Genomic DNA, 14608 nt, shown 5'->3' on the forward strand with positions numbered 1-14608 from the left:
GCGCATGAGAAAGATCTACGCGGCCCTGTTAACATTGATATGCGTGTTGCAGCTCCGATGTTAAAATTAGGATCGCTGTTTATAATCATATTCTCAACATCAGCATCAGCGTTATTAGCATTATTTCTTGGTCGTCTTACCACAAATTGCGAGTTTCCAGCAGTGTTTCTAGTATCCTTTGCAAACATCATAGATGGACCCGCTGATCTTGTATAATCGTCGGAATATCTTGCTAGCCCGATTATTGTTGTAGCAACATCAACATCACGTTCTATAGACTCGATCTCTCGCCCGTCAATGAGATATTTTGCGCTCTCAAATAGCGCCATTACGCCGTTATTGACTAAGCCAACTTTGGTACCATCTGGATACGGTGCTGGTACAGCAGGAGTATCGGCCTCTGTTACAAGTTCTCCTTCGATTTCAATAAACGCTTCACACGGTAAAAAATATTTACTGGTATCATGGACTTGAAGTTCAATTCGCGATCGTATGTTGGGTTGTACTGCATGATAGGAATAAAATTGATAATTACGGACAGAATCATCCTTGTGCACTGGTGCGTCCATATCAAACGCCGGGTCAGCTGTTCGTTTAAACATTTTATTTAATAATACGCTGATGCATCTAAATCATCGTCGTGGTTTTAAATCACTTCCCGCTAATATGTTTGCGATGTCATCTTGATTATTGTTTACCAACGACGCTAGTTTTTCTTCCACGGCGTTATTTATTACTTTACTGACATTCGCAGGCATCACTGTCGTTGATGGCATCACCGGTGGTTTCTGTTTTCTTTTTCGTGAAAATCCTTTGGATTTTACCAACGACATTAGTTTGTCCTTTGCTGCAGAAAACGCCCTTCCGGCAACATCTCCAATAGCACTAATACCCTTATCACGAATAACATCAATGGCCTTCATTCCTAATTGTTTAGCTAACGGCGCCACTTTTGGAGCCATTCTTGTAAATAACCCCACAATGGTGCTACCGAGACCGTCTCCGTACCACGCGCGGTATACGGGCAATCGTGAGTTTACCACGTAGACGCTGACTGGTTTATCATGGTTGTAGTGTATAATCATCTTTATTATAAAAAACACCAGTGTTTTCCAATTAGTGGTTGGTCAATCGCTGTAATGACCGTGGTCCACGAGTTCGTCTATGAGCGTTCGATATATATTAATGTCCAAGATACCACCGGCAAATAACCGCCTGCAAATATCAGCGGCCTCATTGATTATTTCCGGAGAGTTATTTCCGGCTCGTTTTCCTCCGATTAGTATTTCTAGCCGTGATATATCACTGAGAACACTATCAGGACAAGTAACGTCTTTACCAACAGAGTATCCTTTTCCGTGTTTTGGTCTTTCACTTTTTACTTTATTGTGGAATATTATATAATTATTATCACGCGGTGGTAATTCATTTTTATATTTATTTGCCAAATACACTATTCTTGTCCAGTCCTTTAACGACCTTATATTTTTCTCGTAGCCGCTATTGATATGCTCATCTCGTGTGTCCTTAGCAAAATTTGTAACAGTAAAATCAACTAATTCTTCGTAGCCGAGATTTCTAATTTTATCTATTGTGCTCTTTTTAAGCACATTACGGGGTATATTCCCCTCTTTCTCTATTTCTTCCGTTATTTCTTCCGGTATTTCTTCTTCTGGTTCTCTTGCGGTGGCGCCTGGTTCTTCTTCATCGGCTATTGTAACATAAGGTTCTTGTGGGTCCGTTATAGCGAGTGGTGGCGGCCTCCGTGTTGTAGCGAATGCTATTTTCGCAGGGAGTGTTTCCAGAGACTCTTTTGTTTGCTCGGTCTGAACCGCTATCTTTTCAAGCGCACCGAGGACGGGCACAGTTGCCGCCGTAACATTTTTGGTCGCTTTAGTTACCGGAGCAAAGAGCTGTTCGCTTCCAACAGCAAAATCAGTTTGTAGTTGTTGCCGCGTTTGAAGTTGTTTTCGAACCCTGTCTCGTAACGGTATGAACTTTTTAAGCGCTACTAGCCGCTCTCTGGCTAGCCGAGTAGTAAGTGATTCGCCTACCATTATTGCAATTGCTCCGTAGTTTCTAATTTCCCGCCGAGTGTGGCGGGGGGGGGGGGATATATCCCAGGGGCTCCAGGGAGTTTTCGTCTATAATCCTTCTAATGTTTTTAATTTTATTAGAGATTTCTCGACGTCGTTCAAAAGCCTGTCCGAGTTTTTTTCGTACTGTCTCAACGGCAGTAAATAGTCCAATAAATGCATTTACGTCATTGCCATACAAGTTTTCATTGATCGTATATTGTAATCGCTTTATAAAAGAATACTCGCGTGGCAAGGTATATCGACCTTTCTTTGATTGCTCGTTAATAATTTCATAATCGGACAATATTTTTTGGTTCTCAAGCTTATCAGATAATTCAATTCCTTGATTTTTTAATTTTAAAATCTCGGTTAATATATTATTGATGTCTTCGATATTCATATACTTATAAAACATCTTATTTTTAAATAAAAAAAAAATTATTTTACAAAATGAACCCCGCGTATCAATCCCGAGGTGTGTTAACATTCGATGAAACCGTAGGATAATTCGTTTTCTTCCGGTATTTCTTCCGGAAGAGACAATTTATTGTAGCGTTCGCACTGTCATGGCGACTTCGTCAGCGCCATAGGCGCCGGTGACTTCGTCACGGTGACCTTGTCACTCGCTGATTTCTGTTATATATGAAAATCGAATTCTGTGACCCGTCTTTTTTGAGATCGCTGAATTCTGTATTCCTTCTGCAACAAATCGTATTGAGGCGATATAAATGTCAAAATATTTTCCTGCCTCATTCATCGACTGAAATATTTTTTCCTCGTGAGTTGTTGTATCAAATGACTTTACGGGTTTTGCTTTCTTTGAAAACTTACCAGTTTGGCCTTTTTTGGTATTTTGACTCTGCGAGATGGCTTGCAAGTTTATAAGAGAATTATCAGTCTTATTATTATTAATATGATCAATCACAAACCCATTTTCGATTAATCCGTTGAATGCTTCAAATACAATCCTGTGAACATAATAGCTTTTTCCTCCCGCAGTAAATTGCAAGTATCCCTGATTATTTACGGTACCAATCGGCTTCTTCAGTCTACAATTTCTAACAACGCCGTCGCGAGATGCCTCGTAATTAACGAGCACAGGATGCGGCTGATATTCTTGGTTCATTTGTATAATAATACTACTTGTCTATTTCATTATTTGGTTTAATTATAAACCTTGCAATGTAGTCCTGAGGAGTTTTGATGACTGAGTCAGCGGTGGGGTCAATGACGGTGTTTTTTATTCGCTTGTCGTAATAACGTTTTAACTCTCTGTATCGCTTTCCGCAACAATTGATACACAACTGTGATTTTCCTCTTACACCAACGTGGCAAACCAAGCACGGTAGGGGGCCAAGAGAACCATTACGAACGCTTTGTAAATGATACCCGCAGAATTCACCTCTACATGATTTATTGCACGGGGTTGTCGACCCAATCATCAACCATTTGCAGTGATTCATTATACTATATTCTTTCATTTAAATACTTGTTTTAATTATATGGAGGAGTTCGAGAGATTATCAGCAATTAAACCCTGGAAAAATATTAAGTTCAATCTCGATAGAGTCCTCAAGGACGCGCCAAAAGCGTTAATAAACGATAGAACCCTGTTGAATAAAATACGCGATTGTATCAATGAATTCAAGCGTGATGGTGCATCTCATAGTTGGTCAACATTTCGAATTGATGGCGTTGTTGATGCTACCATGAACGACAACCGCGCAGCAACGATAATATCACAACTTGGCTCCAGCAAGTATTTCTTCAGAGTAAAATTCATTGTCCGGGTGGAATCAGGCAATTGGATCATACGTGATAAATTTGAACCAGTTCTCAGCGACAAGAAAACAGTCATTGTTAGCCGCGACTCCAAGCCGGGGCTGTTAACCGGAGTTGACAGACCATACTATGAGCGAGTGTATCCTGAAACAGCAGTTGTTTATGGAATATACCCGTTAAATAAGAAACCTGATATCGGAAAACTAGCGCCGATGAAACAGTCAACGGGGATAAATTGTGTAGCAGAACGAGTAATAGAGCATTTTACAAATGCGTGTCGAGGAAACAAATTGACTGATTTACGACGTAGTAAAATAAACCAATGGGAGGAGACAGTGCGCGAGCGAGGAGCAACCATCAGCGACATAGCGAAATTAGAAACGTCGCTGAGATTTCCAATAACCGTTACAACGATAACCGGTGAAGTATTATATGAATCAAAGTATAAATCAAATGGAGCCCCAATCAAAATTATTGATCATAACGAACACGCGTGGACGCCCGCGGTCACAATATTTCCACGGGATAGAACAGTAAAGTATATCCCCGGGGAATTCCTGGGAGAGGATGGTTTTCTCGCGGAGAGGAAACTATTTGATGCTATTGCTTGCTTGTGTAAAAATGACCCTGTATCAGTGTGGTTACTTCGCAGCGCTGAAAACGACATGGATACCTTTGATCAGTTTGTAAGACCAAACGGTGAATTATATCGCACTGAAGCGTTTCACAACAAGATGAAAAAAACCGCCATGGAATTTGAAGAGCATGATGAACAACTGCTAACAAATTGTTTTACGATTCCATCGGTTGCGGCTCATGTTGCAGCAAGGAAAAATGCGTGGAGACCAACGCGCAAGGAATTTCTACCGGATGTACAATCCAGTTGTTTGGAATATTATCACGGTGGACTATGGAACACTGAATACAACCGCGACGCTATGATTTTCGTTGATATGGTTGCCTGTTATCCAGCGAGTTTTATCGGGTATGGATCCGCCGCTGAGTATTTCAAACGATTTGGACACCCCAGACATGAAATGACTCGTGTTGCTATTAATGGACCACTGCCTGATTTTGATTTAACCGGATTCGCTCGCATAGTATCATTTGAATTCGCGGCAGGACTTCATCGCTGTTGCTATATTTGGATCGGTAGACACATGGCTGAAAAGAAGTGGCTGCCAATAGCGCTGCTACGGTATATGATTGATTGTAGCATGCTAGTTTCGTTGATTGTCAGTGACGCGATTATATCATATCGGGCGCAGACTGAAGTCTGGTTACCAGAACCGGAGCGTCTAGATAGCATAATTGACGAGTCCAGAAAACACATTGATGCCGACGACGAATATATCATCGAATGGTCCAAAAAGATATTCAACCAACGAAACTGCGACGCAAAAGATCTCGGTAGAAGAATAATCGGTAAGTTCACACAAGGTGGAAAAAACTGCGACTACAAACGATATTGCTCACGGCTGATTATAGATGACGCAGAATATGATTTCGTAATCAAGGACGCAGTGGCAAAAAATAGATACCTGAACTGCAAAACAGCTTTCTTGTCCAATGGAACAAAGTTGGGTACAGTTGTTACCTACAGCGATGGAGACAGCCCGGCATATCCACATTTGAGGGCGTCTATGCTGGGTTACGCCGCTATCAATTTATTCTCGATGATAAATAGATTCCCCGACACCGCGGTTAGAGTAGCCGTTGATTCATTTTATATAGACGTAAAGTACAAGGGAAACTTAGCCGAGTTTACTAGTCCGGACGAGAGTTGGGATATATGGAGAATTAAAAATGAAATACGACGCGATTATTCCCCGTCAGCAAATGTCACCGTTGAAAACAATTACTTACGCGGTGATAAATTATCAGAATGGTCTAATGCACCACCGTGTTCTGATCCAATTTGTAGACACAAAACAGTTTATTTAAGCGGCTGTGGCGGGTCAGGAAAGACGACTCGGGCAATTGAATTATTTCGAACGCGGGCAAGTATAATCGTGCTTACACCGACCCATAGACTAGCGCGAGAGATAAAACAACGAAATGTTGACGCCGTTACTTATCACAGCTTTTTTCGATACAGCGGCGGTGAGTGGACTCCTGATCGAATGGGTGAAAAATTTATTCCTGAGGTTATCATCTGGGATGAGATGTGTACTGTTTCGTTAGATACTTTACAAATGTTTCTTGAGTGGTTGCTGCGCGCGAATACAGCGGTAATCATGTGTGGCGACCATGGCCAACCACCACCATTTGTCGGCGAGGATCCACATGATTGGTTAAATGGTTTTGTGGACTATTATGAAGAAACCGATACTGATTACCGAGCACTTGATGAACAACTGCGCGAGGTTAAAAAATTAATCAGATTACAGCCGGATAGAGTTCAATGTGAAATAATCCGCGAGGTGATTCCGGAAACGCCGTTAAATGAATTCTGGGAAACATGGAGACCAAACGATTTGATTGTAGCGAGTAGAAAGATAGTCAGAGACACACTTCAGCGGAAGTTGTTTACGTTGCATAAGGAAAAGTTTCCAACGCGCCCAGTGCCGTTATGTTATAGACCCGCGGACACACGGCGGCAGAACATTGAAGTTGAAATCCCGGGCCCGACAGCATTAGGGACAAAAAAACAAATTCTTGTGCTGAATGATATTGTGCTCGTTGATATCAGCGTCGTCGAGGACGCGCTACGTGCTGATAAATCCCCGTGGACGCTAGGATACGCAACGACAATACATTCCTCGCAGGGATTAACCATCACGGACACAATTGTTTGGATGGTTGATAATCGCATCGAATGGTCAAATCTAGTCTATCTTGCAGTGTCCAGAGTACGGGGAATGAATCAGCTTCGAAGAATTGTTATTGACGAAGCCAGTGACAACGATGACATTATTGATGCTAGCGTCATTGATAGAAAACTCTCGGGTTACCGCCAACAGGATAAAAAAAAACAGCAGCGTTTTGATATTGATGCCGAATTAATAATTGCGTTACGACAACAACAGAATAATCACAGCGCGAGTTGCAATTGTGTAATGCGCTGGCGTTATTCGGATAAAGACGCTCGCCAATTTACCGTGGACAGGATCGATAACAGTCTCGGTCATATCCGTGGTAATGTGAGGTTGACCTGTTTTGAGTGCAATAGACGCAACGGCGCTAGTTAAGACCACGCGGGGGCAATTGAGTATCGTCAGGTATCACTTGTAGTTACTCGCGTGTAAACCTCCGCTGTGGGGCAGTTGAATCCAGTCTATAGATCGGTGGTCTACCAGTTGATCGTGTTATCGTTGATATGTTATGTGTGGTAACACTCCAAATAGGATCAGTAGCTCTTTTTTTTACCGCCTTCAAGCTCTCCTGGTTCATACAGATATCTAACAGTGACATCGCCGAGAATCGGCTTGGAAACGCTATCTATTTTTGATCTTCCGGGTATATACTTGTTTTTAATCGCGTCGCTGGGCTTCATGTTGATTGCTCGGGTAATCTCGTTATTTAACGCTGCAATTACGCCTGGCAACCTTTTGACCCATTCACGAGATCGTTTTTCTTGGATGAATTCCTTCGCGTATTGATACCCAAATAACCGTTCAGCAAGAGTCCGATTGAATCGTTCAACAATTGCCTGATCACGATGTAGCGCAGTATGACCTCGTCGTATCGCGACGCTATGATGTTTCAGCGTTGATAAAACAGCGCCGCGAAATTCATTGCCAGGATCAACTTGTAATAGATTTGGCCAGCGCAGAGGACCCCTTCGGTAAGTCCGCTCAAACGCATCGGCTACTTCAGTTGCTGACTTTGTTTTTAACGGCTCCGCTTGTTTGTATCGACTCGCAACATCAACTACGGTTAGCGCGTATTTGTAACCGTTGTCATGCGGCAGAAATAGTATATCAGCCTGATGAACTTCATTAGGTACGCTGACATCAAAGCGCGAAAAGTTGATTTGTTTAGGCGGTGGTAGATAGATTTGCCATATAGCCTGTTTGGATAACCAATTAGCCGCAACGGCTTTTGTTACCTTTGCAGCACTTGCGAGTTTACCAATTGCGGCCTTCCCCTTCCAGTATCCTCTCGGAGAATAATAGATGGATTCCATGTTGTTATTATAAACGCTAGCGTTTTCAATTACCAGCGCGAGAAGCTCCGCTTCCAATCATTAATTTACCTTTCATAGCCGATTTTACCAACCATGAAGCCAACTTTTCTTTGAATGATTTATCAGGAATAGCATTTAACGCGTGAATTAATTTTACATCCGCGATATGACGCTGTTGCAGATCACCGCTACGATAAGCTATATCATGTATCCGACATGCTTCGTCGATAGCGTTTATTGGATACTCACCGGGTTTGGGCCGATTTTGATCATCGAGTCTGATATCTAATCGTGTTCCGGGGCCACAGTAGCTATATCCTGGGAGGTGCTTTTCTCCTGGATACTTTGCCCACGGTGTTCCGGGGAGTTTTGATAACTTGGCTGCAATATCACCTCCTCGCTTTTTTTTAAAGCATCCCCGGGTCTAATAGAAATAAATCTAAATTTCTTTGTACCGCATTGGACACACTTACCAGTAAGCGCCGATCTGTTATTTCTTGTTGTAACGGTTGTCATATCATTTGTGCCAGTACGCACTCTACACTTCACACAATATAGATCCATAATTTATGTATAGAGATATGAATATAATTGATTTTTCGGCGACTAAAACGAGAGAACCAGTTAAGCATGTTGCAGCGTTACCAAACTCGATCCGGATGATTATCATCGGACCATCTGGATCCGGCAAGACGCAATTGTTACTCAATTTAATAATGAGATGGATGAAGTGGGATAAGTTGTATTTAATCGCCCCTAGCGTGGATGATCAACGATGCTACGAGGTGTTGAAAGATTTTAACAAGAATGCATCAGCGATCGCTGAAAAAAATGTTATTGAGTTTATTACAGATATCAATGATGCACCGGGTATTGATGATATTGATGGCGACGTTAACAATCTAGTCGTGTACGATGATGTTATGTTAGACAATCAAAAAAACCCAGCTAGGATATTTTCCAGAGGCAGGCATAAAAACACCGACGTGATATATGTCACTCAACGATACACTCAGATTCCAAAAGTAATCAGAGACAATTGTAATATTCTTGCTGTATTCAACGGCGTTGATACACACACGCTACGAAATATTTGGCAGACATGGTGCGGAGGTGACATGGACTTTAATGGTTTTCGAAACTTTTTTAGTCATGCTCAGTCGACCCCACATGGATTTGTAACGATAAATTTACATGATCCTCGGACACGATATCGTATCGGACTTGACCAAATATTCGGTTAAATTGTAACTAATTTTCATTGTAAATAGCCCCTTAGCAGCAGGGGGGGAAATGACATCGACGCGGTCGTCGCTGTGTTTACCGGACGCTGACGACGCTGGGATCGGCTCGCAGAAAGTATTAATTAAACCAAATGACGATTGGACGAACCCGCGACGTCGTCGTCGTTTTTTTTTTACCGGGCGCTGACTACACCGGATCCGCTGAGTGCAGAAAGTAAAAATTAAGCAAAATAACGATTGGACAAAATGTCGGATTCGCCCCCCCCCCCTCCCGCTGCTAAAATAGCTGAAAATATACCCGATACAGTGTACTACACTTGATACAGACATAACGTAAGGACGTTATACATGGTAAGTTATAATGATTATATTATTATGGCAATTACAAAACAGAGGTTCAATAGTAAACCTAACCCTGCTCGATAAGACAATAGTAAACAATTCTTTTTTTAAAAAAAAATGTAGATTTACATTACCAATATAAATCCTGTACTACGTCGCAATAAGAATAAAAAATGCACGCGTTATGGTATGTAAAGAAAACTATAACAAACATGCAAAGGTAAATATGGTAATACACTAGTTATCACTTAAAACCCCAAAATTACCTACCCCTACAGCTGGAGTTGTGCGAATCCTTTTAGCAGGCCGCTTGCTGACAAAACCATTAGTATTGTAAAGGTCTTTTACATGTAACGTATTTATACCTTTAGAATTTTCGTTATTCCTTATCGAAGGCACCTTGCACGTGTGGCATAGGACGAATCGTACTCACGATTTCGAAATACATAGACCATATTATAATCACCCTCGGGTATCGTTGTACAGAGAAAAGAAACGAAACCCGAGTACATGTATTTAATTAACAACATTTACACCATTCCGTGACATGCCTTTAACCATTACCTGTGAGACAGAAGACTGGAACGATAGCAAATTAACCGTTTGATAAATATATCTACTGTCTCCAATTTCAATATTGTACTTAGCTTTTATCGGTATGTGTGTAAGGAGATGAGGGAACTGTAAGCACTTTCCTAAATAAGTTATATCGTATATAACCAAGCCTGCTCCCATCAGTTGTATCAAAGAAATGATATATATGATGACACAAATTCTAGGATAGCCGAACATGGATTCCAAGCCAAAGTCCGGTCGTCGTTGACAGAAAGATAGCAGTCAGACCTTCTGGAATTTTATCAGTACAACCAGGCGTCATCGTAATATTCACAACGCCAGAAGCTGAACTAAGTGTATATGGTGAGCAGAGCTAGATCTCTCTCTCTCTCTCTCTCTGGCCCCGACCGAACAGGGTAGTCTGCCCTCTACTAAACAAAAGTCCCATCTTCCATCCTTGTTTGAGTAGTGTTGTGAATGGATAACTCATGCACGTGACGACGTTTTGAGGCCAACATTGTTTACATTTACAACACAACTAACAACGAATTGAAATAGCTTTCTATATCTAAAAATACGTGTTTGTCTCTGTGGCATATTATTTATTTCCTAACTTCAGTTGACATGTTCTAAGACAATTTCATGTGGCCGTTTAGTTTACATTTCATATACCAAAACATAGAATATAATTTGTAACTTAATGAAGCGGTGCAAATCATAATCAGATAAGTCAAAAATGGAAACTTCCGGCTATTTAGTTACAATAGAAGAAAAATAGCATAATGCATTACGCAAATCTAATGACGTAAAAATTCAGACAAATGGTTAGGGACATTGCTCAGAGTCTGATTTACCTATAAACGTGATCTATTTTCTTGATTATGTCACTAACCGTACCAATCATGCAATTCTTTATTTTTAATTTCGTCAGAATGAAATATTTTATGCTTTCCAAACTGTGTAACCATATCCTTATAATTCAAAGAAGGCATCGACCGTATTGTAAAACGGCGAGTCAAATAGAGACAATTGCATGTCATTTTTTATGCAAATCTAACCATCTTACGAAGATTATGTTTGTGAAGAACGATGTAGTTCCGTATTTAAATCTTGCATGATTTTTCGATGTAAGCTTTAAATTGTGCTTTCATTTGAATTAGTTTTCATACTTTTATGCAAAATGATTAAAGTCAATCATCTGTGCGACAGAAGGTACTGGCCCTATTACCATTCTTGCAAAATATATGTCTGTTTAATTTGTCAACAAATGTTTTGGAACATTATCTTCAAATGGGAGGGACAAAATTCTAGAAACATTTTGCAGTCAATAAGACAAGAATAAACTTAAGATAATTCAAATAGCTGCTGAAACAAATCACAAGTTTCTTCTTTAACACCTGTGCGCAACTTTTGCTGTCAGTGGGAAAATATTTTTGCTTCCTTTAATATAAAATTTAGAAACAGAGGTAACCTTTATAACAAAAATATAATTTGGCCCATGAGACACAAATTATACATTCTGAAGAGAAAAAGATGTTTTGGTGGCTGAAATCTCTTTTCATTGCAAAATTTTGAAATGGCAATTTCTGTCCACTTTTTAATTATAATTGTGTTATAGGAAGGCTGTCTACAAATGGGGTCAATATCGTACCAGTTTTATTTAGTGGAAATCATCCGGTCATGCAAGCCATGAATCGATGGAGTGGAATAAAAATTCAAGCTGGAGGTAAAGGTGTAATTTCTAAATGCGAAATAGATTTAATTTAAATTACAAACATTATTGTCAGAAATAGGTAGCATAAAACATGTATAAATTTGTACCTCTATATTAATCTAAGTACGCCATGTACAGAACATATTGAATACTTTTATATTTTTGAAAGCTGGTCACAATTTCTTTCTTTAACACCTCTCTTTTCTTTTACTTTTATTACGTATGTGTTCCATTTGGAAAAAAACAAACCTTTACTTGTATTTATGTTTAACAGCTAAATCCAGATCGAGTATCACGCCGACATTATACCTTTGTTTCTCCAACAGGTAACATGTTCTATGGCATTTATGTGCAATATCATAATATTTACATCTATAACATAATTCATATGGTCACTGTCATCATTATCGTCGTCGTCATTGTTGTTTGTCACCGAGCACTTAATTTAATTCATAATTACAATGAAGAAACAAATACATAAATGCATGCTTACTCGTTATTTTCCAGGCTCCATTTTTACTGTTGACACCCGAATTAGACAAGCAACTGTAGGCATCACGGGTGCCTCACAGGGGATGAAAATTGTGAAGACTGTAATCCATTCCTGCAGCGATGCAATTCAAATATCTAATGGGCTGGACAATAACAACATGTCTGTGATAATCGAGTCGAGGCTTGTTTTCAATGAAAGAGGAATCGTGTTGCATGGTAGTGATGATGTCCCCTATATTACAATAGAGAAAACAGAAATCATGTTGAATACGAACAGTGGAGTTGCTGTAGAAAACTGGGACCGTACATCGCAGGATTATGAAGCTACAACAAAACTGAACCTGATTAGCTGCAAATTAAGCAGGAATTCACAACATGGACTTCAAATAAGGCCAGATATTCCAGGGCACATTCGGGTTCAAAATTGTTCTTTTGAACGAAATTTGGAGCAAGGAATATATGTTTACAAGTCGAGCAATTATGCTATTAGCATGAACATGACGGTATCATCCTCAAACTTTTATGACAATGGTTGGCGAGGAATTCACATTTATCAAAGTTACAGTGACTCATTTGCTCTTATTTTAAACAATAACAACTTCACGGGAAATACATATAATGCAGTGTATATATACGTTATTACTGCATATGACCGACCTATCTTTATTACAATTACGGAAAATGTATTTTCATTCAGCCCTAAGGGAATTTATCTCCTTGGATTTCAAACTACAGGAAGGATGGAGTTTCATTTTCAGAATAACACTTGTATGGAATCTCCTGGATGTCTAATTTTAAATAGTAGCAAAGATACGAAAGCAGTCATCACGTACAATCGATTTAAGAACATTCACGGGGTTTCAGACAGTGTCGTAAGTTCAGATAAGGCTGTACTTATATTCACTAACAATAAGGTAGAAAATTGCAGTACGTCGACTCTTCTTGAAATCGGAAATGGCTTTGATCATGTCATAAAGCACAATAACTTTACTTCAAACAGTGGCATATCGTGTCTTCTTAAAATTTCGACCCTATTTGATGAGGACAAGTTTATAATGGCTCCTGACAATTACTGGGGAGACAATAACATTACAACAATAAAGCAGAAAATATGTGACTTTTTTTTAAACATTGCGGTGGCACGTGTCAAACTGCGGTTTTATTTTGCAGACCCTTCCATGGAGAATTGGACTCTCACACACATAGATAGCGAGGATAAATTTTATGATATTCCACAGTTTTTGAATGGTTCTTACTTGTATGGAGGCATTATTACAGGCACACTAGCCGGGGTAGATCAGGCAAATACCCCAGTACTTGTAAACCGGAGTATTCTAATAGAAGAGACAGGAATGCTATGGATCCTTGGAAACAACGTATCGTTTACAGAGGATAGGGGAATTGTTGTCAGAGGTTAAAATAATTGTTTCCTTATTAGCAATTTTTCATTCATTCAAGTATTTCCGAAGAAAACATTATTTTAGTAATTGGGCTAGTTATTAAAATCGAAAATGAGCTAATCATAATGTTTTTTAATTTCGAAATATTCTTATTCAAACGCAAAATTGTATCAATTATTTGTAATTTGGTCAAATATGCAATGAAACATATTAGGATCTGCAAAGTAGTCCCTTTGCATTGCTACAATAATATATTTTATGTATGGTCCTTCATGTAAACAACTTTGCGGCAAATTAAAGCAAAAAAGAATTCAAGTTATCTTTAAATTATTTATATATATATATATATATATATATATATATATATATATATATATATATATATATATATATATATATATATATATATATATAATGATTATTATTATTTTCAAGGTCAGTTATTCGTTGGCAGTAACAGCAGCATGGTCAATATTACAACTCTTCGATCAAATAGAACTGGCCAAATCTGGAACGGTATCACCTTGTTTGGAGGACGTACGTATAAATATTCCCATTTTCCCTTGCAACATTAAATATAATATCATTGTGGCCATCTGCAAATTGATCCCCTCCTTGCTAAATCCACTTAATTGTAATAATATTTAGTTACAGAAAAACCATATGAATCAATAATTTATGTTAAATACCAAGTTGTGTTTTTGACAAAATTTAGCTATTAATGTTTGGCTTTGTTTCTTTTCTAAATACGTTATCCAATCCTGTAGAGATAAGAGAACTTCTACCTCCACGCCAGTACAACCATACCAACTATTGCTTTTTTACGAAAGGGAGCTAACCGTTGTCTGACGACATATGTCGCCGTCGGACAG

The 14608-nt window shown here is 39.3% G+C and overlaps 1 protein-coding gene across 2 annotated transcripts in view; it reads left to right on the plus strand.

Annotated features, from left to right (window-relative positions):
* LOC149774744 (uncharacterized) overlaps positions 1-14608 on the plus strand; it is an 83948-nt gene that overhangs the window by 57936 nt on the left and 11404 nt on the right. For both annotated transcript variants that reach the window (XM_089944759.1, XM_089944760.1), the window contains exons 6-9: positions 10355-10493; positions 11749-11856; positions 12352-13749; positions 14172-14273. In XM_089944759.1, coding sequence (XP_089800885.1) covers positions 10355-10493; positions 11749-11856; positions 12352-13749; positions 14172-14273 — 1747 coding nt within the window. The remainder of the gene's footprint in view (positions 1-10354; positions 10494-11748; positions 11857-12351; positions 13750-14171; positions 14274-14608) is intronic.

Source organism: Sinohyriopsis cumingii, unplaced genomic scaffold (assembly GCF_028554795.1).
Source record: "Sinohyriopsis cumingii isolate HCF-2022 unplaced genomic scaffold, ASM2855479v2 utg000160l, whole genome shotgun sequence".
Taxonomy (NCBI): Eukaryota; Metazoa; Mollusca; class Bivalvia; order Unionida; family Unionidae; genus Sinohyriopsis; species Sinohyriopsis cumingii.